Source organism: Eulemur rufifrons, chromosome 17 (assembly GCF_041146395.1).
Source record: "Eulemur rufifrons isolate Redbay chromosome 17, OSU_ERuf_1, whole genome shotgun sequence".
Lineage (NCBI taxonomy): Eukaryota > Metazoa > Chordata > Mammalia > Primates > Lemuridae > Eulemur > Eulemur rufifrons.
The window spans coordinates 79632510-79658858 of NC_090999.1; the positions used below are offsets into that span (position 1 = coordinate 79632510).

At 48.8% G+C, this 26349-nt stretch overlaps 1 protein-coding gene across 3 annotated transcripts in view; it reads right to left on the reverse strand.

Annotated features, from left to right (window-relative positions):
* The window catches only part of MCC (MCC regulator of WNT signaling pathway), a 253060-nt gene that overhangs the window by 30085 nt on the left and 196626 nt on the right, over nucleotides 1-26349 (reverse strand). For all 3 annotated transcript variants that reach the window (XM_069492730.1, XM_069492732.1, XM_069492731.1), the window contains exons 7-13: nucleotides 22129-22275; nucleotides 21067-21156; nucleotides 19811-19959; nucleotides 15910-16050; nucleotides 13208-13311; nucleotides 9556-9739; nucleotides 790-1024 (exon numbers count right to left, since the gene is read on the reverse strand). In XM_069492730.1, coding sequence (XP_069348831.1) covers nucleotides 790-1024; nucleotides 9556-9739; nucleotides 13208-13311; nucleotides 15910-16050; nucleotides 19811-19959; nucleotides 21067-21156; nucleotides 22129-22275 — 1050 coding nt within the window. The remainder of the gene's footprint in view (nucleotides 1-789; nucleotides 1025-9555; nucleotides 9740-13207; nucleotides 13312-15909; nucleotides 16051-19810; nucleotides 19960-21066; nucleotides 21157-22128; nucleotides 22276-26349) is intronic.

Sequence of the window (26349 nt, forward strand, 5' to 3'; positions counted from 1 at the left end):
AGGGTTTTTGAAGCTCTGTGCCAGCAACCAGGGACAAACACAACATAGTCACATAGTCATGATTGCACCACAGCTGCCTTCTGAGATCCGGCAGCACACAAAAGGCTGCAGCTGGCACCCCTGGCCAGAAACAGGCAGAGTGTGCCCTGCTGACGGGATGGCAGTTTCACCACTTCCCAATGACGGGTACTGGCTTTCCAGGAAAGCTACCCCTGCTCTAGAAATGCCAGCAGTTAACTCCACCAGCAGGTGAACAGCTCCAGATCCGATCAGGAAACGCTAACCTGAATAGCCCTGCAAACCTTCACTGGAGGGCACTATGGCCCGAGTAGGCTCAAACTTGTACCAAAGGGATCGGGGTGTCAGGAAACCAGGGCTCTCAGCCAAATCTTGCAACTGGCCTCGCCTGTTCCCCCCCGCCTCAGGTTAACATTAGCAGCAGCAACCGAGGGAGCACTTTCTAGCATTCAGAGATGGGGGTCATCTTAGCTGGACAGAGACTTACTCCACCCCACAGAGGTCTGATCTGGCTTCTCTCAAAGGATGAGGTGTTCCAAAGCCAGGCTGGGACACCCCAAGAAATCCTCTAGAATTCCACTCACCACCCCAGGAACGTCCAGCCCAAACAACCCCCAGACATACTGAAACCATCCCTGCCCGCAAACGAGGCTCTGGCTCCTCTACAGGGTGGAGGTGACGGAACATGGGTGAGGTCGATTCCTCACCACCTGCTGGACCTGCCTTCAGAGGCCTTTTAGGTTCCTTCTGAGAGGACACCCCGGCATATACCTTCATGGCCATCAGCTCCTGCATGAGCACGGCGTTTTCGAGATCCAGCCGCTGGCTGTCCCCCCGGGGCTTGACGTCGTAGCTGAGGGGGTCGATGTGGATGCTCTCGAGCTCCAACATGGTCAGCTTGACGGCGGCCCTGTCGTTCTTGAGCTGCTGGATGTAATCCTTCAGCCGCTGCTCGTCCTCCTTGGTGAACTCCGTGTCGCAGCTACTGGCTGTGGAGCTGGTTGTGCTGAGAAGAAAAACAAGACCCACCACATTTGCAAGTTGTCACCAACAGATCCTTCCTCCCCACTCTTCTGCACACGCCCCCTCCCCAGCGTGACTGAGGTGGCGTCTAAAATAAGTCTTCTTCGTGGCTTAGGAAAACCATACTGCCTTTATAGGAAAGAACCAGGTATGAAGAATAATAGAAATGTTTATGCCCTTTGATTCAATGCTGTGGATCTCAGAAATGAATTTCTAAGGGAACCATTCCAGAGAAGCAAAACGATACACACATACAAAGATGTTTCATGAAGTATAATCTAAAATGCGGTTTAGTGAATTATCATCCATATCAAAAGGACGGAAATTATGTGGCTATTATAGTGATAAATTATGACAATGGTGAAGTTTTAAGTGAGGAAACACAATGAAAAATAACATGTGTGTAATAAAAATCGGTGTACATGTGGCCAGGACTTAAAAAAGGGATATGTTAAGGGAACAAATAAGTTGAAGAACAAAACACCTATGTGTGATCTATGGATGTGGACGCTCGTGTCCCAGGCTGTGGCCGCAGTCCCCTGGGGGCGGGAGCTGGAAGGAGGGGCACTGGCGGGATGTTTTGCTCTAACTGTGTCACTTGCATCGTGTACCATGAAAAACATGGGTGTGTGTGATACGGCAAACACCACTGTGAATGCAGGGTGCCCCCGGGCCTCCACGGCACAGTCTGAGCATAGCGTCCACCACGGGCACTCAGGCTGGGCCAAGGGGCCCTGGCGGCCTGTGCCGAATGGTGACCGGGCAGGGGCTGCCGGACTTGAGGAGCACCGAGCCAGACCCCAGGCCTGTGGTGACCCTAGAATGTTTCTAGAGGACCAACCCACCTTGAAAGGGTGAGCACCACTGGAAAACTGCGCCCGGGGCTGTCATGAGCCCAGAGGCTGAGAATAAGGCGCACTCCACCCAGCCAGTCCTCGGGGAGTCTGGGGCCCGTGGGGACAGACAGCAGCTTCTCTGCACTTGCACTGGGCCCGGCTGGGCTCACGCCTCACGGGCCTGTTTCGGAAGGGCAGCAGAAGAACAAGCAGGGGCCCACTGAATTCTCACCAGACAGGCCAGGTTGGCATTGTCCTCTCTGTTGTTACAGATTTGGAAAGCGAAGCTCAGAGACATTAGCTTGCTCAGTCAGGCACCTGCCAAGTGGCGCCACAAGACTCAGGCCACAGCCCTCTCACCCCATAGCCTGTCCTCTTCCCAAGCCTCCTGCAGCAAGAAGCTATGCCAGGGGCAGGAGTGGTGTCCACAGGCTACCGGCTGCCTCGCACCCAGGCCTGATCCCCTCACCTCACACTGGAATGGGATACCGGGTCCAGGATCCCAACTCAGCAGATGTAGCCCCCTCCCCATATCCTGGGTATGAGCAAGGGTGACTCCACTCTTATACGTAACATGTTATTGAGAAGACAAAGCTTCCAGGGCGAGAAAGGGTGCAAGGTGACAGTGGCTGGAGCTCTGCCGCTCAGCTGACCACCGCAGCAGGAACTGGCCACCCCAGGGCTTGGGAGACCCCCTTCTAGGATGGCAAACTCCTGAGCACCAGAAGCCTGTGGGGCCACCCTCACTCCCCTTGTCCCATCAGGACAGGTGGAAAGTCACTTGGAGACAGAGTGAGGAAGTCAGCTCGAGCATCATACATCACCTCTTCAGGGGCTGGGTGGGTGACTCCGTGTCAGCTGGGCTAGGCTATCGTGCCCGGTTGCTTGGCACAACAGACTAGATGTTGCTGTGATGGTACTTTTTAGATGTGATTAATGTTTAAAATCAGGAGACTGTAAGTAAAGATTAATCTCTTCCATGTGGGTGGACCTCATCTCATCAATCGGAGGCCTTAAAAGACTCAGATCCCCCAAGAAGGAAGAAATTCTGCCTCCAGACAGCCTCGGACTCAAGACTGCAACATCAACTCTTCCCTGGGTCTCTGCTGCAGATTTTGGACTTGCTGGCCCCATAATCAAATGAGCTAATTCCTTAAAATAAATCACTGTGTGTGTATAGATATAGATATCCATATAGACAGCTCTAGATCTTGCTCTGTGTATCTAGATATAGACATCTCTGTATAGATGTATCTCCTGTTGGTGTGTTTCTCTGCAGAGCCCTGACGAATACCACAGTGCTCCCTTTATCCATGGCCTGAGCATCTTGCACACTTTGTACATTCCCTGCTTCCTCATCTGTAAAAGGCAGTAACAGTACATGCTTCATCAAGTTGGGGTAAGGATTAAAGGAGGTAAAATGTAAAACGTTTAGAACAGCACCCAGCACAGAGTGAACACCCAATCGCTGTCGCTCATTTCAGAAATACTGCAGTGCCTACTAGGAGCCCTAAAAATATCCCTGCCCTCGTGGAACTCGTATTCTCACAGACAAGCAGGTGAAATACACAGCACATCACACAGTGAGAAGCACCATGGCGACAAATGAAGCAGGGAAGAGGCGTGGGGGGTGCAGAGTGGGGATGGGGTTGCTATCAGAAACAGAGCTGCAGGGAAGGCCTGGTGGTGCGGTGACATTAGGGTGGACCTCAGTGGGGCGGGAAAGGGAGCTCCGTGACCATCTGGAGGACGAGTGATCAGGCAGAGGACACGGTAAGTGCACAGGCCCTGCGGCGGTGAGCCTGGCCAGCAGGAGACACTGGCTGAAGCGGAGTCGGCCAGGGGAGAGGAAGAAAGGAAACCAGTCGCAGAGAGCGTGGCAGGGCTGGGTGCCAGGTCCCCTCACTCTTTATGAGGGCGCTATCTTTTTCTCTGGGATCAGGATGGGTCACTGGAGGGTTTGTCATGGGGAGTGGCACGATCTGCCTTATGCCAGACGGGATCCCTCCGGCCACCATGCTGAGGAGGGACGCAGGGAGGCAGGGACAGAGGCAGGTGGAGCCCGCAGGGGGTCATTGCAACAATCCCGGGGGGAGATGGCGGCAGCCCGGAGCAGGTGGGAGCAGGAAAGGTAGGGAGAAGGATAAAAATTATTAATCATCCCCATCGTCTCACGCTGTATTTTAAAAAGGATGGGAAGGGAGAAGCCACACCTTCCAGCCGGAACACTCCACGAGCTAATCCACAACGAAGCGCATGAAGCCCAAGGGAAGCACGAAGGAGCAAACAGCTCCCGGGCAGAGGCACGGGGAGCCCGGGGAGCATGGGGAAGAGCTGCCCAACAAGACGGCCCCATCCCAGGGAGGGTCCCTTCCTCGAGTTTCAGTAAAGGCCGCTCTGCAAATGGGTCTCCCTTTTAGCAGGACTGGGGGCTCACCGCCACAGACTGCCAACACTGCTGTGGGGGACAGACAGCTAATGTCCCGCTGATGAACGAGCCACAACATAAGAACGAGCTCTAGTGGTGGCACCGTTCACAAAGCACTGCTCAGGGCCGAGCGCGGGGAAGCGTCACAGGCGCGGCGTGTTTAGGCAGCCCCGGGCAGGAAACAACAGCGCTTCTCTCCCAGTCTGTTGGGAGGGGCTTCATTAAGGAAATCCTTCCCTGTGAGGCTAGGACTCAGGACTCAGGGCCTAAGGTAAACTTACAACTTTAGATTTTCACTATAAATTATTTTGAAAAATGTCAAACATATAAAAAATGGAGAATAACCAATACACATGTGCCCACTACCTGCGTGACATTTTGCTGTATTTTCTTCAGACTACTTTTTTAGAAAGAAAACATTTATACTTGAAGCATCTTTTGTTGACTTTCATTTAAAATAAAAACGGCAGATTCAAAGAGCTCTAAAAGCTGGAGTTCTCTAGTTATCCTGCAGGAACTGAAGTGATAATATTTTGGCAGATTTTCCATTTAGTAGGATGGGTCTACCCCAGCAGGTCTCCAAGAGGGGTCCCTGGGTGGCGGCATCAGCATCACTGGGAGCGTGGTAGGAATGCACATTCCTGAGCCCCACCCTCGAGACCTACACAGTCAGGAGCTCTGGGAATGGGGCCCAGCAATCTGCGTTTTAAAACATCCTTTAGGTGATGCTGATGCACGTACGGGTTTGGGAACCACTGGTCTACCCCATAGGGTGAGTGGGCGTTCGCTTAGTTGCCTGTGGGACTCTCCCACATCTTCCAGGCGGAGGCCACTGTGCTCCTGGGCTGCTCTGGTGGGTGCCAGTGACTGTGAGCAGGTCTCTGACATCAGTCAGACCTGAATAAATGTTCTTCCTCTGCTGCTTCCTAACTTTATGGCCCCGAGTAAATTACCCAACCTTTCCGGGCTGCAGTAAATAGGAACACTAATTGTTCCTACCCTACCTGGTTGTGGAAAGATATGACAGTCCTGAAGATGCAGGACCAGCTAGTGCTAGTGCTTTGGAGGGGGAGGAGGAGGGACAGGTGGCCACCTTCCTGACAGCTGTGCCAACAGCCCTCCAACACCCACGCCCACACTCAGGGATCCCCTAGGGCTGGCAGCCATCTGCAGCCATCTAGAAAACCTCCAGGCAACGGAGGAGAGAAGCAGCCAGTGCTTGCATGGACTTGAGAAACCACCTAGAACCTTCCAGGAGAACATGAACGTGAGTGAGCCAAGACTGACAGGCTCTGCCACCCTCTTGGGCCCAGAGCCTGTTTCCTGGCCGCATAGGGAAGGCTTTTGTTTCACCCTCCTTGCTGTAAGTATAGTTTTCAGAAAGGAAGAAAATAAGAAGAAAGAACAAAAGATCTCAGTTCCCAGACCTTACCCTGTTGGAAGCACAGAGGTTTCAGATGCTTTTAGCCAGAGGAAAGTTTAATTTCCAGATAAGCCCCCCAGCCCTTCCGGCTTCCCGCTCTTCCTTCTAAGACACCAGCAGGGAACAGATCGGGCGAGGTTAATTACAATTCTGCTTTCTGCTCTTACTGTTTCACTGTGGGGTATGATTTTGACAGTGGTAACAGGGGGGGGAGCCACTGGCCTTTCCTCCGGCCTCCCGCAGACAAAGGCGCTGGCAGCCTCCCGGGCGGCTGCCGGCCTGGGTGAGGGTTAAGTCATCCATTAACTCTCCGGGCTTGGAATGCGGGATGATCTCAGCTGTCAAGGGGGAATCAATCACTCTCCGGGCTGCATTTCTCCTCCCACCCAGGCGGGAGGCCGCCTGTGTTCTGCGAGAGGGACCGTGGGGCAACGAGGCTGCAGCGGAGAAAACCCTGCGCGTGTCTCGCTCTGGCTTTCAGCGGAGCCGGGCCAGGACGCGCGGCTTTCTCCTTCCTTCCATGACGCTCTGGGGCAGCTGCCGCCAGCCGGCTCTCCCTGGCGTCATTCACACGCTGCACAGGCAGCGCCCGGGGCTGTGGGAAGGCACGGCTGGTGGGCTCCGGAGGACCCCCTGAGGGACGTGCTGTTCAAACGGCTATCCAGGTCACACACCCTCTCTTCCGTCCCTCTCCTCCATTCCCACCTCTGTCCTCAAGACACCTCCCCACCCACTCATTAGAAGAAACTCATTTTTCTCCAGCTCCCTCAGTTTGCCTTGGCAGAAGGTTAGGGGGGTATTTCTCTTGCCTCAAAAATCAGTGATGGAATTTTCCTGAAGTTTTTATCAACCTGTTACCTGGCCCCAGTTGAGAACTGATTTCCATTAAAGAGCAGTTCATTTTTAGAAGGAAAGTGCCATGGGACGGGCATCTGTCTTGTTGAACATTTGAAATTTGTTTGGAGGACGGGGTCAGTCCAGGTTCGGCCTTGTCAACTGCCTGTATCTTTTACTGTCACGTTGTGGGTTCCCCCACCCCCCTTTTTTGAACAACGGGGTTTGTAGCAAAGGGCTAAAAACACTTAAACTCTAAACCTCTTGGGGTTTGTATACTCTTGAATGATTATCAGAATTTCTAGGAGGAGAAACTGAAGTTAAATGTGGTAAATTATCTAACAAATTGTCCTACAATTGTCTAACAAAATATGGATATGGGAAAAGCTGCTGTCAGGTAACTAAAGTCCTCAATAATTACCTAAATCCAGAAAGCTCCTAACAGCTTAGCTGACAGTGGTAGTCAAAATCAGAAACGGAAATATTTGGAGGACAAATTCTATTTATGCAGCCATTTTTAAAGGTGCCATCATAATAGTGTTGGAAACCAGGCATGTCCAAAACAAATATTAACCCGTTCCTAATTTGGTTACTGGTAACACACCAAGATAGACACCCTGTAGGCCTGACAGCTATACTGTTACTAACAGTCTCATTGGCGTTGGAATAAACAGTGTAAATGATTTTAAACCATTAACAATTAAGAGGTACAAATGGAAATATTGAGGGCATTTTTTGCCTACAGATTGGCCAAATTGAAAAAAATATATATCACCCAGTATTAGCAAGGATGTGGAGGAAGAGGCCCTCTCACACACTGGCTGTAGGAGAATAACCAGATTATGTGTGGAGGCCTGTTTGACATTTGAAACGTTAATAATTTTTGAGCCAGCCAATCCCACTGCTCAGAACTGGTCTCACAGAAACTGCACAAGAGGGTGGGTATAAGGACAAGGACAGTGGCTGCAGCCTGTGACAATGGCCACACCTAGTCCAGCTCTCATTCCCTGAGGCTGGCGGATGGTGGTGGCAGAGGCCTGTCCTAATTAGCGGCTGTATCAGGTTCTGAGAACGTGAAGTGACAGACGAACGCCCGGCGTGTGGTTCTCTTGTACTCACGCACTCTGAGCTGTTCTGATTTGGGCAGGAGGGGAACAGTGACTTTTTAAGGAGAATTGAGTGCAATCAGAGCTACAAACCTTTGTACTTTGATGGGAAGAGCCATTTGAGACTGAAATTAGTTCAAGGACCATTCTCTAGTGAGGCTATACTTGAAAATAACGACTGTGTCCTGACTTTATCTGAACCTGCTGAAATATACTCCTCACATTAAATTTCTGTAAGAAAATGGTCTTGAAATCAAGGCTCACCTATAATTTAAAGTATTTCTAACAAATATTCAAAACCAGGATCTCCAATAATTAGATGGTGAGAAAACTGTCCTCATTTCTGATTCCAAATTTGTCTCTGATTCAAAATAAAACGACAAAATTATTTTTGGGGGTGGGGAGGGGCGAGCAAATGATCTGCAGCACAAGCCTCATATGCTACTGAAACACATTTGCTATCACCCGAACTCTTACTCACTAATTCAACAGAACGGTATCACCGACAACATGAGAACTACATTTCTACACTAAATGAGCACAGAAATTATAGATTACACACATCTGGAGAAGTCATTAAGAAGAGCATCTGCTTTCTGTATTTAAAAAGAATCTGGTTTTAAGAAAAAAAAAAAAATTATAATCTGCGCTTCACTGAATAAGACAATTGTTGCTGGAGTCAAGAGGAAATAAGTCCCTTCTGTTTGTGGGCGCCGGGCCAAGTTATTGGGAATGTCCCCTCTCCCGGGACACCTGGTCCAGCACAGGTAAATGGACGCACTGAGGCAGATGGCTGGGTCCTGCCCACGGGAAACAGAGAGGGGAACAGTAAATTGCTTTCAGACACCAAGAAGACATCAATATTTCTCCTTTGGCTCGGTGACATTCACTCTATCCTTGTGTGGTTCTGGTCACTTGATCTGTGAGTAGACACTGCTTTGTAATGTCACGAGCTCCACTGTGGTATAGTGGGGAGAACGATACGCTTGGTGCTGAAGTCCTGGATTTGAGTCTCGTCCTGGGCATGTGGCCTTAGGCAGGTCACTTACATAGCTCTTAGTTAAGACATCCTCACCTGTGAAAATGAGGCAAGGTATTCTTCCTAATCTTTCACGATTTGCCAATCACATCAGCATCGCTAACAAAGTAATGTCTAGACCGAGGGCTGGCATACAAAAGGCAGGCATTCACGTTTTTAGGGCTTTAGTGGCAAGAAAGGAGAAGCTGACCAGGGAAGGATCCATTCTGACTCCCATGGCCATGCGAGGACTCGAAGGCCCCAGCCGGTTACACTGAGAAAGGTCTTCACTGGCCCCCTCCCCCTCCTTTTCCAGTACCCACTTCAGCGTCCTGGACTCACAGCGAACTGGACTCAGATTCATGACGAAGTGTTTGTAAGCAGGTGCTGTGAACGTGGCATCACTCTACAAGGCAAACAGGGGACACAGGCACAAGGGTGGGGTCTGGAACGAGGATGGACTGGGCTGGGCCTTGGGTGCTGAGGGACCATTTGCAGCAAATGGTCTTGGCTACCCCAAATGCTTCCTGGAAGTCAAGACTTGTAAAGAAATGGAGAACAAAATAATATGAGAGAAAAAGCACCAGACAGAAAAGTAGGTTCATGTTCCATCTCTACCACTTTCTGGAGCAAATCAACCCTTCTTTCTGGACTGCAGTTTTCACATTGGTAAAACGAGAAGGCTTCCTGGCTCTCCTGTTCTGATTCTCTGACACCATTTTGCACAGAGCAGCCTGGAAGCCTGAAGTGAATTTTGCCTTTACCCAAGCCACACAGTTCCCCAAGAGCTGGGTCACCGCACGCCAAGCGCAGTGAGCTGAGGACACGTGGACGCACGCCTACCTCGGGGCAGGAAGGCTGAGCGTTACCTGGTGTGGCTGTTGGAGGACAGGCTCTCCCAGGGCTGCACGCTGCAGCCGGCCACAGCAAAGGCGCCCCCGCAGCTGCCGTCCAGCTTCATGAGCAGGGCCTTGGCGGCGTTCTCGGCTGTCTTCCGGCAGTCGTGAGCTCGCTTGAGCATCTGAGTGATGTTTTCATCCCCTGACTGGTCTCCTACGTGGCAGAGAAGCCAATGGATTAATCAACACAGGTCTGGGCAAGGCAAGCCTGGAGTGACTTTGCAGAATTAACCCTCAGTTACTCAGGGCGGAGGTGGCATGGTGTGGGGAACTAGCAGTGGCCAGTGGAAGAGGACATCTGCATTCTGGGCCTGGCTCTGTCACTTAGAAGCTGGACATGGGAAGGCATGTCTCTGCTCTGGACTCCAGCGTCCTCACAGACACACGAAGGGCTTAGCCAACATGCTTGCCAGGATCTGTTCCCAGCTCTAACATGCTATGATTTTCTGTTAAATAATTTTCCAGGCTCCTGGCTTCTCTTCCCACTTAGTCACAACTCTGCCATTCTTCTGTGCATTGGTGCTTCTTTGTAAATGAGGGTAGGGAGAAATCAAGGCAAAACGGTGTCCTATCTCCAGCTTTGGCTAGAGCTTTGAGTAGGTGGCAAGAAAGACAAAACTAATGGTTCCGATGAGGACTTGAAAATCATTCTGAATTTTCTGTACTGAGGCTACCCCCTGATGCTACCCCAACCCTTCCCCTATTCTGGTAACGGTGGCAAACTCAAATGCCTCCAGCAGCCAAGTGACGGGGCTGGAGCAGGACGTCAGGGTGTGGCGGGCACCAGCACAGAGCCAGGCAGGGAAGTCCCTGCCCAAGACGTTCATATTCTTGTTGTGTTTTAAAAAACTGTGCTGGAAAAGGCAAAACTATGGAGATACTAAAAAGATCAGCGGTTGCCAGGGGTGGGGGAGGAATGAACAGGCAGAGTACAGAAGATTTTTAGGGCAGTGGAACTATTCTGCATGATGCTCTAGTGGTGGATGCATGTCCTTACGCGCCTGTTCGAACCTACAGAACGTTCACCACCAAGAGTGAGCCCTGATATAAACCGTGGGCTCTGGGTGATGACGAGGTGTCAGTGCAGGCTCGTCAGTTGTAACTAATGTACCACCCTGGCGGGGGACGTGCATGTGTGGGGACAGGGATATCTGGGAAATCTCTGTACCTTCCTCTCAAATTTGCTGTGAGCCTAAAACTGCTCTAAAAAATTAAAATCTTAAAAAAAAAAAAAATTTTTGCTGGCCAAACAAGTCACCAGTTTGCTACCTGAACAGCACGGATCCATGCTCTTCCAAATATTTCCAAGTGAAATCTTATGTCAAAGCAAACAAAATGTTTCGCTAACATACGCAAATGGTACACTTAGAACTGAGTGAGGTGGGCAGGGGTGGGGGGCCACTGCTGAGGCCCAAAGACACTCCTCCAGCTTCCCAGGGCACAGTTCGAAGACCACTGGCCGAAAGCAACCAGAGTAACATAACGAATGCCCATGAAGGTGACAAGAAATAATGGAAAAAAACCATAATAACGGATACTGTGAGTGAAAGTCACAAACTAGTTCTTGCTTTGCTGTGCAATAACTATCTAACATGTTAGGGAGAGCGACAGGCCAACTGCTGTTGTCAGCAGAACGGAACAGTGAGGTTTTAAGGGGGGCTGCTAAAAATTAAGCCAGCCCTCAGCACCGTGGGGAGCGGGCAGGAGATTTGGGGGGGGGCACATAGTGCAAGAGTCCCTGGACCCCCCTCCGGCCACCTCTCCAACAACCTCATGTTCCTCTTCTTTCCACAAATAAGACGTTTTACAAACAACTCCCCAGCCGACTGCATTTGAATTCTGTTCTGAAGTTGGCACAACATTACTGAATGGCTCGTCTCATAAATGCATACATGAGCCACCCAGCATTAGGTAAACACAAAGCATTTCATTATTGATTTTAAATATCTTAAATGCAGACTCATTTAAGCCCTTTCAGCTTCTACACTGGGTAACTGCACTGAGTAGGTATAAGCCTAATAAAAGGTACCTTTTGAGGATGGAACGGGTTAAGATGATCCTCTGATACAAATGAAATAAGATGATTGATTTTTCCCCTTTTAATTGATTATTTTTCCTAATACATTAATTAAAAAAACCTGACAGCAGGCCAAGATCATTTTAGGCTCTGTTTCATATGAGGAATAAAGTTTTATGGTTCAGTTAAAGGATGCTGAAAAATGAGGTTTCTAATGGAAATGCTGGCAGAGTTTCTATTTCTGGGCTGGGATGGTAATACTATTAAGGGAAAAGAAAAAAAAAAAATAAGAGGGAGGCACGGAGGATGGCCAACCATACACACGCAGGCTTGCTCCCTTGCTGGATAACGTGGGTATGAAGCAGGAAATGAACACTTCCCTTCCCTCAGCTTTCAGATTCCTGCGCCTGTCAAAGCTGAACGAGGACACACATGCCACGGTGCAGTGCAAAACTCTCCCCCAGGCAAGGGAGGCGCTGGCGAGGACAGGAGAGTGTGTTCAGAAGGTGCCTGGATGGTGACCTTCTTTGGTCATCCCAGAAGGACAAGCCCGAGTGGAAGCTCATAGCTGAAAGCCAGTCTGTGACGACAGCCTGGTCACCATGAAGGGGGAAACCCGACCTGCCCACACCACCATCTCTGGCTCTGGGCTGACCCAGTCACCTCTGCTTTCAGCTGACTTGCCGTTGCTTCTGCAAAGCAGCTGCTGGTATAAAGCGCAGGCTAAGGGAGTGTCTGGGGCGCAGTTCCGCACCGAGAGGCGGCAGCCTTTCCCTTACTCTCTTTCAAGCTCTCTCTCTCTCTCTCTATTTTTTTTTGCAACACAGATGAACCTTGATTTAAGCACTATTTGTACTGTAGTCCTCCTCACATTGCTGCAGGGCTCAGAGCCACAAGCACTGGTCAAGTTTCAGCAAGTGCTGCTCTCTAGCACGCCATGACTACCTACCTCCTTTTGGGTGAGATGTGCCTTCCTCTTACTCAAAACTGTGGGATAGGAGTGAGGAGGGCAGTGTGGCTCTGGAGGTACAGGTTGGGCCAGCAGGACTCGTGACCCCTGGAGGGTGGTGGGGAGGCGAGGTGGGTGGGCCAGAGCTCACGGGGTGAGCGCTCTGTGAAGCTGACAAGAGCAGGGGTGCAACTACTACTACTTTATTCACAGGCCTGGGAGGAGGTGGGGAACCCATGCTTCCAAGCTACTCAGAGAAATACACCTGAGAAGCACAGCCAATGCAGCATCAAGGCAGGGGCCACGTGGGCAGCAGAGGCCACGGACACCAGCCTCAGAGGTGGCTGCGGCCAAGTGGGTCCCTCTCATCACTGAAGTGGGCCCCGTTCCACATGGCCCTATGTCAGCCCAGGAAAATGCATTTCTTAAACGGGCTTGTTTGTTTTAACTTGTCTGTAGTTCTGTTTCGACTCCAGTTCTCACTGCATTCAACATAAACAATTTACCCACTCAGCCATGAGGAAAAACGAGAAACACATTTGACGACCAAATTTCACGTTGTCAGGAGATGATTCAATGCCAGCAGCTGACATGGGGGTGGTGGAGCAGAAGAGGCAGGGGACGAGATGCGGAAGAGGGACCCGGGAAACACTTACCGGGGGAGGATCCCACTCCGGCTGCTCGGAACTGCCCCAGGATGAGGCTCTGCTCGCTCTCGGCCAGCGCCAGCAGGAGCTCGTAGGCCTCGATGCACTGCTCGCTGCAACACAAGCACGTGCTTCAGCTCGGGCGAGGAGCGGCCGGCTGGCACCTGCAACGCCAGCCCGCTCCCTGTGGGGAGGCAGCCTGGGGTCGGCCCAGCCCGGCGTCACCATCCACATGGGCAAGGAAACCACCCACGAGTATTCCCCGGACAACGCCAGTGGCTTGTTCTTTTGTGTTGGCCTCTTTTTTTTTTTTCTGTATACTCATTGAATAGTGGATGGCCTTTTAAATTATAAAACCTTAAGCTAGGTTCTAGAAAAAAAAACAAGAGAAGCAATGAAGGTGGGAGATGCAAGTGTGGGGTCCTGGTGACCAGCTCAACGGGAAATGTGACACGTCTGTGGTAGCCAGCCTCCAGCCAGAGTCCCACACCCTGGCGTCCACACTGTATCAGGCTTGGTCTATGTGACTAACAGAACACGGCTGATCTGACAGCAGGTCACTTCCAAAATTAGGCTATTAAAAGAACACCACGACTTCCATCTTGGGCACTCTTTCTCACTTCACTTTCTCCCAGATCATCCTCTCCAAAGCAGGCCAGCTGTCATGTCTTGGAGACTCTCAAGAGTCCTACAGAGAGGCCCACAGTGAGGCGCACGGCTTCCCGCCAACAGCCGGGAAAGATCTGGGGCCTCCAGCCAACAGCCACGTGAGTGAGCAGATCCTCCAGCCCCAGTTAAGGTTTCACGTGATGCAGCCTGAGCTGACAGCTTGACCAGAACCACCCAGTTCAGCCGCTCCCCGATTCCTGACCCTCGGGACTGTGATGGTATTATTAGTTACACAATAATGGGTAACTAATATAACACCCAAAAGGAGGCAATTTGGACCTAGACCAGCACTATTCAGTATAGCAGCCACTAGCTAAATGTGGCTATTTAAATTATACAAATTTTAATTTAAATAAAATGAAAAATGCAGTCCCTCCATTGCATGTTCACGTGCAATACTTCACATGTTCGATGGCCACACGTGGCTAGTGGCTGCCATGCTGGGCAGAAGAGAGAGAGGACAGTTCCATCACCATGGAAAAGTTGTATTACATACTCGTAAAACCTGTCTCATGACACACTCTTAGCCTCACAAAATCTCTGACAAGAGTTTGAGTTTCTAAGAGGAAGAACTGTAGTCTCTCTTTGTGCTCATGATCCATTGGGCAAACAAGGCAGAAGACCAAAGAACAGCCCCTTTCCCACGGCCTGAGACCCACATGGACCCAGGTCCACACAGGAGGTAGAACACGTGCATGACACCTGTGTGGTCTCAGACAAGATGCCTACAGTAGCAAAATTCCCTCCTTAAGCAGATAACTGGGTAGCTTCTCCAAGTCGAGCAGCAGAAATGTTGCTTTAGTCAACATTTAGTCAACAGAGCATCTGTTTTTGATTGTCTTTACTTTCATCATTCTTTACTAAGAGTTAAAGGAAAAAACAGGGCCAAATCACTTGCTCTAGGTGCCACCAGCTCCTCCTTTCAGGGCAGCCCATATTGCAGGTTAGAGATGCTAGGACATTTCTTTATCCGTGAGGATGTGCTAATACAGAGAAAGACCTTTCTGATCAAAGGCAGAAAGTGGGCAGAGAACAGCCAGTTTTCAAGAGTTATCACGGCTGGATGATCTGCTTGCTTTGGTGTGTCTGTAAACTAGTATGATTGCTCTCTGGCTTAGGTCGCATATGTTTTGGTTTGATTGTTTATAGAATAAACAATGTTTCTTAAAACAATATTGAACTTTTTAGAGGAAGCTAAGAGTAAGATATAATCAAGTACTATGAGACCTTGGCAAATATGCTAAAGTGGTTACACTAATTAAATAAACCTATGAAGACAATAATAAAGCATAGTCTTGCAGCTTTAAACAAGCAGTAATTTAAAAACAGATAAGTTCCAAAGCTGACGAGGCAGCAAAAAAGCAGGACATTCAAATTACCACGTGCTCACCAATGAATGAATCGTAGTCATTTAAACTGGCTTGTTTTTATGGAAAAAAGTCGGCAGTATGCCTGAAGAGCCAGGAAAATATTCATATCCTTTGACCTGTAAGTCCTGCTTCAGGAATTTTATCCCAAGGAAATGTTTAATAAAAATGAATATCTATCTTATCTGTATTAAATTATTCACCATAGAATTATTTTCAGTATCAAAAGTTTGCCAAAGTCTGAATGTCTGTTAGAGAAATTACTAAATAAATAACAATATCTAAACTTGAAGCAGGGGTTACAGCCATTTGAACTAAATGGAGAATATTAAAAACTATGCCAAATTAAAGAAATAGAATACATTAGATTTATAGCAATGTAAAATATATATTAATAAAGATCAGAAAGAACAAATGAATATGTAAAACAAAAGCTGATCTTTTGAGTGATATTACGCAAATGAAATAATATTTAAGTTGAATATACTAGTAAAACATACCTGTTGACTAATACCGTATTCATGCCATAGTATCCACCCCTATAATATTTGTTGATCCAACCCCTCAGTCATGCCTTCTAAAAGCCTGTTTCCTACTTTTACGCAGGTTACCCTGCATGCATTTGTAACTTAACGTGGTGACAAAGTCCTGCTGTGTCCTGCGGCTGTTCCCCACCTGTACTGCAAGGCCAGTCTCAGCGCCGTGGCATTGGATTCGTATTTCCCCACCAGCATGCTCATCCTCTCAGCGTTGCTTTTACATTCCTCCAGGGTTATGGTCAGGAGGTCATTTTGGGATTTGAGGTGTTCAATCCGGCTAAAAAGGAAGAAAAATCACTTTCACGCTAGTATTCTATTTCATTTGCCAACATTTCGGTTGTCACATTTATATTCAGGCCAGAAAAGCATGTGGCGAAGAAATGGAGGTGCAGAAAGGTTAAGTACCTTGCCCAGGATTTGAACCAGGCAGTTTGACCCCAGGTTCTGTACTCTCAACCACACGCTACAGAGCAGAAGCAAAGGATGAATCGGTGAGTGCAATGCTTTGAAACCTCATGTTGACATCTGGTCCCCGTGGTGGAGGTGGGGCTTAAGGGGAGGTGTCGGGGTTGTGGGAGGCAGATCTCTCATGAACAGATCAACGCCCTCCCTCAGGGGCAAGTTCTAACCCTATGAGTTGGTTGTTGAACTGGCACCTCCGGCTCTCTTGCCATGTGATCTCTGCACACGCAGGCTCCCCTTGCCTCCTACCATGACCACTCACTCCACGGGTACGCTTCTCAGTGAGCTGTGACGACTGCACTCTAGCCTGGGAGACAGAGCAAAACTCTGTCTCAAAAAAAAAAAAAAAAACTTTTTGGAACTGCCCCCACTCATTTACACTTTTCAACTTGCTCCACAGCTTACTACAGTCTCCAGCTCCTGGGCTCAAGCGATCCTCCTGCCTCAAGCTTCCCGAGTAGCTGGGACTACAGGTGTGCTTCACCAAGCCCAGATAATTTTTTTTTTTTAATTTTTTATAGAGACAGAGGTCTCGCTATGTTGCTCAGACTGGTCTCAAACTCCTGGCCTCAGCGATCCTCCCACCTCAGCCTCTCAAGTTGCTGGGACTGCAGGTGTGAGCCACTGCACCCAGCTTAGATGAAGCTCTTACATGAATCATCCTGTGGCCAAACCTCCCCCTGGCCATACTCCTGCCTTCTTGAAATGCTCCCCTCACTTAGGCCACGACGGTATCTGTTGCTGGATGCCCATTCTATATAAAGTCAGTAGGTCCTGGCTTTTCCGCAGGGCTCAGTCCTGGGTCCCCTCCGCTGTCAACACTCCTACCCCAGGGGTAATTTCATCCTGTCCCACGACTGCAATAGGCACTGAGGGTGTGATGGCTCCCAAATTTCTCTAGCCCAGACCTTTCTTCTGAGGGCCAGGCTCACATATTCAGCTCCTTCCTGCCATTTCCCTTTGGGTGTCACAGTGCCATCTCCAATTAACATTCCAAAATGGGACTCTAGATTTTCCCCAAACCTTGCCTTCCCCTGTCTTCTCCATCTCAGTAACTGCCACCACCATCTACCCAACACTACGTGCCAGACCCCCCAGAGTCTTCTTGGAGACCATCCCTTCCTCTCACATCCAGATCTCCGCCCCCCCCAGCTGCAGTCTCCACTGCTCCCAGCACCACATGTGTCCTGAGCTGCAGCTGCCCAGCCTGCTGCCATGACCTTTCTCTCTGCTTCCACTGTCCCCCTTCCCATTCTTCACACCCACCTGAGCTTGCAGCATGTAAATCAAATCTAGTTCTTCCTGTGTTTGAAACCCTCTAAAAACTTCCTTCCAATTGCACGTAGAGTAAAATTTGTCCACGGCCTCAAAATCCACATCTGGGCCACTCGGCCACCTCATCTCAAACAGCTTCTCCTTCCACTCACTCCCTCTTACCTCCACTGGCTTTGTACCATTCCTCCTTCGTGCCGGCCTCTGTCCAGCCTCACAACTGTTACACTGGCCCATAAGGACCTTAGTCTGTCATACAGCTGCTCCTTTTTCCTTTAAAATCTCAGTGTAAACCTCACCTTTTCAGACACCTTCCCTGACTACCATTCGAAATGAGCCCTCCCTGTGATTCTGCCTGTGTCCTCTTTATTGCCTTCTTGGACTTTTCTTAGAATCTTATTTGCTCGTTTGTTTTATCTACCTTCCCTAACAGAATATAAGCTCCATGAGAGCAGGGGCTTTGTCTGTTTTACCTTGCTTGGCATGCCAAATAGCCCAGCACCCAGCAGATACTTAAAATGGATATGTCACATGAGGAAACACACTTGTGAGTACATAAGACACTTCTCCCATGCCCCTAGCAATCATGAAGTTAAAGGCTAACATATTTTGAGGGTAACAGGCCTCTAACTTTGAGATGGGTGGTTAAACGACAGATATTAGGATACCCTGGTAGATTACTTCTACAAACCCCCAGGTTCCAGCAGCAGCTATGATCACAGAGAGGACAACAGAAGTGATATCACAGGGTAGGGGCTAATAGCTCTGTACTCAAATTGCAACTTCATAGCCTTTATTTTCTCATTTGTAAAATGAGAAGGGACTACCCTGACCTCACAAGTTGAGGATTAAGTGGTTGTCTGTGACAGCCCTTTGTAAGCTGTTAAATACCATAGTAATATGAGCTACAACACCAAATATTTCCCCCTTCCTTGGTTTCTCCTGGGTGCATATACCTGAGGAAGGAGGAACCTTCCCCAGATTCAGCCACAAAGCAGGCTTGTTAAATCCCAGAATCCGCAGAGAGGAGATTCTTCTAAATTGAGAGCTCCCTGAAGGCATCTGACTTCATCAAATTGTAAAGGGCATATCTGATTCAATTTTTAAGCACTCCCGGGCCAGTGATACCAAGAAGACTACTTCTTTACTGCTACAAGGTGATCATCAGGATTATCACTCTTAAGTATTTTTGGATTCAATAAGGAAACCACTTAATTTCAAGATTTAAAACGACCTAGATCACCAACTTCCTTAGTTCTCAAGAAGTATATTAAACAGCTTCAAATCAGGGAGAACTAACATGGTAATTCAATTTATTCAGGTTTGCCGTACACAAGAAGAATGAAATTAAGCAATGGTAGATGGGGAATGGTATCTGCGTTTCTTCCTGGTTAGCTCAGAAGGCTTTCAAATTCTTACCATGCTCTCCCACTAACGATTGGTGGGTCAAGGCAGACACACCACACTTGGATGCGATTCAGAAGTCCATTCTGCCACTGCAGAACCAATTCTGAGTCAGAGCGGTTACCATGGTTTGGCCCAGGTCCTTCTCTGCTTTTTTAGCAACTCCCTCATCACTGGGATGACACACAAGCCAATCTCTGCCAACAGGCAGGAGTGCAAATTCAAACTACCTCTTTCATGGGACTTGGAAAGAACCCATAAAACTGGGTATAGGGTATAATTATTCTAAGCAGGACAGTTAGGATAGGATATAGGGACCCAGAATAGGGCACATTTGCAAAGAGCATAAATGAAATTAGTCAACTATCAGGAAGAGCAAGGAGAGTTAATTCAGCATGCCCGGTTAGTGCCAGGAACATGTCAACCAGATTGTCTTTGCTGGGTCCTGGTAGCTCCAGGCGCCCCTGGGACGCTGACTCAACATTCCAGAACTCCCCTCTGCGGTTCTCTGCAGCACAGGCCTGCACACTTGGCAACCCTCCGTGACCTACTTGCATTCTACGTGGACTGCTCTTGCAGAGTCCAGTGCAAAACAAAAGATGGGGCCCCATTTCATAAATTACTAAGAATTGAAAACGGTGACAGCAAGATAGTAAGGCAAGTGTGGAGTCTTTCCAAGCATCGGGCCCTGTGGGAATGGCCAGGTCACACAGCCGCGAAGCCAGCCCTGACTCCTGCAAGCGCTCCCCTGACGGCTGAGACGGTGGACACTGCCAACCTCACCAGCCTGACAGTATTCTCTCTGTCACCAGACACAAGCCAACTTGAAGTGATCTTTGGAAGCAGAAGAGAGGAACAGCACCTCTCTGCCCCCATCAAAACACAGGGTTGCTCCTTACCTATTCAACCGTTCTGTTTCCACCTCAAACTCCCGAATCTTGCTTTCAGAGATGGCAGATCCGTGTGAGTAGAGTGTTTGAAAAATCTCTTGGATGTTGGAGCAGTCCTGAAGTGAGTGGGCCAGGTGTTCTGCCACGCTGCTGGACACCTGTGCAAATGAACGTTAGTTCCCCTTTGGACAGTGTCACTCACATAAGGGATGCCGGTCCCCAGGCATGCTTTGCACACAAAACAATTCAAAGCTGATATTCACTGAGAATCCTGCATCAGGAGACGGTCACCCTGATGGTTCTCAGTATGTATGATAAAATTCTAGGATAAAGAGCAAACTACCAAGAAAGCAGTACATAAAATAGGATCAAAATACAGCTGCATCTCCCAAGCACGTGCTGTTGGGCAGCAAGGATGGGGGACTGTGCCTCTGCAGCGTCCCTAAATTTTGGATGTCGAACAGAGTCTGGACTTCCTTCGCTCATCCTGAATCTCCTGCCACTCCAGGTCACACTCTCTGGTTACTGAGGCCAAGGAAAGGGGCTGACTCCTTCATTTTCACAATTTGGCTTTGGCATGGAATCCGAATACATTAAATTTTTGCTCAGTGCACAATTCTAAACTAGGGCCTTAGAAGTGCTATTCAGGCTCTCCTCACCCCTACAGATCAAACAGCTGGCTCTCCCAGCCTCATCCCCACCCCTAAAAGATATCCCTTAAGGAACTGAAACTACTCCCTTTTCATCATCCACCAGCTCTTATAGCCCCAGGGGGTTCCCAGGCTCTACAAATGAAAACTCTGGCACTAAACTGGAAAGTTCCGCTCTTTCCTAGTATTGGGATACACTTCAAAGGCATCATTCACCCTCACTGGAGAGCACATGCCCTTTCAAGAGGATGTGCAAAAGGCAAAATTCCTTTAGAGCTCCATGACTCCCTTGATCTCTAGGGTAGCAGGGTGATAGAAAACAGACATCTCAAGGCTTTTATCTACATCACCAGGAACTAGACCAAAATCATTTCTTTCTGAATGGTTTCAAGTAGAGAGAAATAAAAAAATCTTCCTTAAAGCTGAAGAAATAATTCACCATGTGGATGGAAATCAATATACATTTTAATTCAATCCTTTGGAAGGAAATAGGGTCTGATTTACTATTATAGAAAAATTAACTGGTTTATTGGAGGTGAACTTCCACCATCTATCAGCCACTGTCTGTGTAACTCTATCGGGTCCTTTCTGGCTGTGCTTCTCATGAACACTCACCCCTATGGTACTGATTTCTGAGCCCAGGACTGGCCGATCAGACGATGAGGATTCAGACCTTGTCTTCGATAGCTTCACCCTCTCAGCAATCTAAAAACACAAACAAAAAAAAAAATTACCAAAAAACTATATGTCACTCCTGCAGATAAACTGTTGAGGCTATGTTTATAACAGGGCATTTTGCCATGTCAACTAAATGATTAATTTCTTAAAAACTCACCTGTCCAATTTTTCTACCATCAGCTTAGCCCAGGGTCTCTCACCCTCAGCACTGCTAACATTTTGAGTTGGATAAATTTTTTGCTGTGGGGGCTTTTCTGGGCATTGTAGGATGTTTAGCAGCATGTCTGGCCTCTAGCCACAAGATGCCAGTAGCACTTCAGTTGTAACCATCAAAAATGTCTCTGTACACTGCCAAATGTCCCCTGGGGGACAGAAATCAATTCTGGTTGGGAAACACTGGTTTGACCGAACTTACTAAACTTGATGATTGAGAACCAGCCTTGCTGTGGAGACAGGTACGGCTACCAGACACACCGACACGCATCACTTTAACAGTCTCTCCGTGGCAGACTCAACACGTGGGCTGGGGCCGGGCAGAGAAGGCGTGGGGCTACGTCTCACAGCTGCCACACCTGTCCATCATAATCTAGCTCTTTGATGGCAGAGCTGTCAGTCTTGAGAGTGGGGAGATCACTGGCCCATTACTTGGGGTTCCCCGCTGGGCTGAACCTTAGTCCTTGAGAGCAACTTCCCATCCACCGTGAAGTACTGTAGAACTTGACAAAACGTCTCACTCTCCACAATGGCTTGTCAGCGGTGACATTCACCAGCTGGCTGATTAATGAGAGCTGGCGTCCAGGTTGCAGCTGAGAGAGGCTTAAAACTATTAGTGGGTTATCTCTCCCTGCAGCTCCAGCGTAGGAGGCCTGCGCAGGGTCCCGGGGGGAAGCCCCCCAGCCTGCTGAGCGAAGGGCATGCCTGCACAGTGCGAGGATGACGCTGGTGCTTCCAGATAACCAGAGCTGTTCCTGCCCATCCTGCCTGTCCCCAGGAGCTCACCTTGGCGATGGGAATGTCATTGCTGCTGCTGCTTGTGCTCAGCTCTCCGGTGCTGGGGTTGATCGGGCGGTTGGTGGCAGTGAGGCGGCTAGGGCTGGAGGGACCTGTGGCCTGAACGCTCTGCAGTCGAGTTTGAAGCTCTCGAACCTGAAATCATAATGCTTTTAGACATGAGCCAGATGGGTAGATGCTGGGGCTTTTGTTTACATGAAGGGATCAGCCCCACTGAAAGGCTAGATCAGTGGCGTCCACATAGAAGTCATCGTATTTTTAACCAGACCTCTAAGGCAAAGGAAGTTTCCAGCAGAAGAGGGACGACCATCTTTAAGGAATGTTGATTCATTCAGCCCCAAGTGCCTGAATCTGTGCTGGGTACTGCAGACGGAAACCACGATGAAATCTCTGCTCTCCCAAGAAGGAGAGAGACAAGTAACTTCAACACAAGTGTACTTGAGTGCTATAAATGTCTATCTTGAGTGCTACAGGAAGCAGAATAGGGGAGGAATCCATCTGAAGTCATCCAGAGAAAGCTCAGAGGGCAGTGGTACTCGGGGAGAGTGTTAAAGGAGAACAAGCGAGGGGCTGGCTTTGGTGGCGGTACGCCTGGGGGGTGAGGGGGAGAACAGCTTGCACAAGGATGACAGGCTGTGTTTGAAGCACTGCAATGTAGCCAGTATGTGTGGTTTAGAGGGGACATCTGCGCTGGGAGGGGGTTAGCCTAAGGCGAAAAGACAGTGATGGCACCAGCAGCTTCTTCCCAAGTGACTTAACGATGGAATTATCCCTCGGACAGTGGGAAAGAATCTAAACAGCCCTTCTGTATACAAAAGAAACACAGGGCCCTTTGAATTTAAAACACACATTTACCTGCACAGAATTTAAATGTCCAAATCCTGCTTCTGTGACTTCCAAAGAGAGAAGTATTCCAAGTAAGTGAAGACAGTTGCTAGAAATTGGTCTTTCTGACAACCTTGATCAGAGTTTTATCATCAGGGTACAGTGTCAACCTGAAAGGGCAACTGACTACAGCACCCAAGGGTCCTCACAGATGGGCATCAGACCCTGCTGAATTAGCACCAGGACATTTAAGGCAGGGCTTTCCAAACCTAAAGGGGTACTAGAATCCCCTGCAGGGCTTGTTAAAAGACAGATTCCAGGGCCCTACCCCCAAGGATTTTGATTAGCAGGTCTGGATGAAACCCAGGATCTGCATGTCTAATAAGCTCCCAAAAGAGGCTGATGCTGCTGGACAGGAGACCACACCTTGAGTGGCACTGACCTACGGGACTCCCAAGGCCACGGAGCACTTTAGTCCCCTAAACAGGACGAGTGGAGCCACACCTCTGTGCCAGCCTGTCCGCCAAAGCCCTTCTAGACAACGGCAGAGAACAGGCACATGGCCCCTTCTCTAAAAGCCTCTGGAAAGCTTTTCATATTAAATGTCTGGGATGTCTCCATCCTTCTAACTTAGGAACCAAAAGTAATTGAAATTTCAATAATTCATCAACATATTAGAAGCCAAAATAGGAAAATTCCCTTGGAGCAAATTGCATTCAATAGCGGAACAGCTCAGAAGTGCCTAATGCCCTGCTGAGGGTTCCAGTAACTGTGGGCTGATGGAAGCGTGTGCCGTCCTCATGACACGCCAGACACAGAGCCGACCTCAGAATAGTTTAAGGACGAGGAAAACACATGCTTGTTGAAGCCAAATGGTATTGCTGGTGAGAGATTACAGGGCTCATTCTGGAATGGCCCCAACAAACCAACAACGGGCACGGCGGTGGATGCTTTATCATGCCACGTGGCCCATTTTCCCATCAGGCACTAGGGGGGCCTCCCTGGAGAGACCACGGATTTCAATTTCCAGGGCTGTGAAAGTCTGATGAGGTCCTGAATAATTAACAATGTTAACACCACTCTCAAACCTCAACTGTATCTGAGCTGTACACAAAACAATCAGTGGTCTGTTCCTAGAATCTTAATTGGCCTACTCATCTCGTTCATTTAAAAATACAAATCGTCCTGGGCAATTTATAAAGACTTCATTAAAACTACCGTGTTTTAAAGATGTTTCTTCTTCTGATCACAAAAGTGAAACGTGTTCATCATGGAACATTTAGAGGACACTAAAAAATAAAAAACAGTAAAAGTACTTATGTTCTTTCTTACTATACAGAGACAGTTATTTCTAGTCATTTTCCATGGTGTGTGTGTGCATACATGTGCTTAAAATAATTCCTAAATCTAAATATCCATTTTCATTTTAAAAGCTTCAGACCCAGAGAACGTCTTTGAAAACTAAAAGATGAAAAATGTGTTTATTTTGGGCTATGCTTTATTATTTAATGATAGTTGCTAGCCAGTGGGGAAAAAAAGCCCAGCGGAAGGGAGTGTAGTCAGCCTGTCCCGGAAAGACAGACAGCTGGTTCAGTTAAATGGCCTTCTCCCCGCTCCTGATTTGGGGGTGAGGCTCTTAAGTAACTTAAATGAATAAATGCCCAGAAATGAAGACTTCAGCCACTTTGCTGCTTCCGCTTAGGCACGGCTTGGGGAGGGGCAGAAGCACAGTTACCAGGTTCTCACTTTTATTCTCACCCATCACAGAGGGTTGGATTGTGTCCCTCCCAAAAGGTCTGTCCGAATTCTCATCCCCAGAACCTGCAAGTGTGACCTTCGATTTAGGGTGGGCCCTAGATCCAGTATCTTCTATCTCTTATAAAGGCGGTGTCCTTGTAAGGGGAAGGAGAGGGAGACATGAGCCACAGACACACAGGAAGGGCATGTGGAGAGGGAGGCAGAGGATGGACACAAGACAAAGAACACCAGGAGCCATCAGCAGCGGGAAGGGGCGAGGACGGACACTCTTCTGGAGTCTCTCGAGGGAGTGTGGCCCTGCTGACGCCTTGGGTTTGGCCTCCTGGACTCCAGAACTGTGAGAGAATAAATTTCTGTTGTTTTAAGCCACCAGTTTGTGGTAATTAACTGAAATACCTCTTTTTCACCGAAGATTTTATTTCAGGAAATTACGGGGGGTACAGACAGTTTTGGTGGTGCACGCCTGCAATCACCATTTGATCCAGCAATACCACTATTAGGCATCGACCCAAATGAAGATTTTCTTTTTTTTAAGAGACAGAGTCTCGCTATGTTGGTCTGGAACTCCTGGGCTCCTCCCACGTCAGCCCCCAGAGTAGCTGGGACTGCAGGCGGGCACCACCACGCCCGGCTGAAGGTATTTTTAATAAAGGAAATACGTTTCTCTCTACAAACCATGTATTTTGGAGCCAAGGGATAGCCAAGAACCAAGGCTACCCTGAGGTGGGACTGATGCTTGCGGGAAGGTCACTCGTCACCTTTGACAGCCTTTCTCAGCCAGGTGCCTCCACAGCAGAACAGGACCTGAGCAGCCACTCCTTCATTTCTCCTAAAGTCACCACCTAACTACTAAACATCACAATGGGCAGTGTGCCCTGGAAAAGGGGTACCAGCAAGGGGTGCCAAAGCACAGAAGAAACCCCACCGCTGCCTTCCCAGGGCAGGCAGCACTGGAATGCGATCCCGAGGGTGGAAACGTCCTCGTCCAGCAAGCAAGCAAAGAAGAAAAGGCAATGGGGAGACTGAAGGGTTCAGGTAAGGAAATGACATCAAAAGGCTGGAACTGTTTCTCTTTGGTATTTGAGGGTTTTGTTAAAATCCTTTGATTAGAGAGAGAACGGACGGAAGTGAGGAAGAAGAAGTTGGTGAGTTTCACCGATGGCTCGAGTGAGAAACCACGAGGGCTCACAGGCAGCCAGGAGGCAGGAGTAAAGGTGGGGACTTGCTCCCTGGACCAGCACCGCCCCACAGAGTTCCCGTAACAGCGGAAATGTCCCGCTGCGCTGCTGCCCGCCACGGTGGCCACACGTGCACCGTGCCAACTGTACCCAAGGAACTGAATTTTTAATTATATTTGATGTTAATTAATCTAACTTGAAATCTAAATAGCTGTATGTGACTAGTAGCCACTGTATCGGTCGGTGTAGTTCTAGAAACACACCCACACTTGTGTCAGGGGTGACTCGGTGGATCACGGAGTCACTCAGCACAATGGGAAAAACATGAGGAGGAGCTGATTTTCCCAGAGAGAAATGAAGGTGTTCGCTTTGGACGTGCTGAATCTCAGGAAACCACTGGGCGTGTGAGTGAGGATTTTCAGCAGACGATTGGAAATCTCAGGCTGAG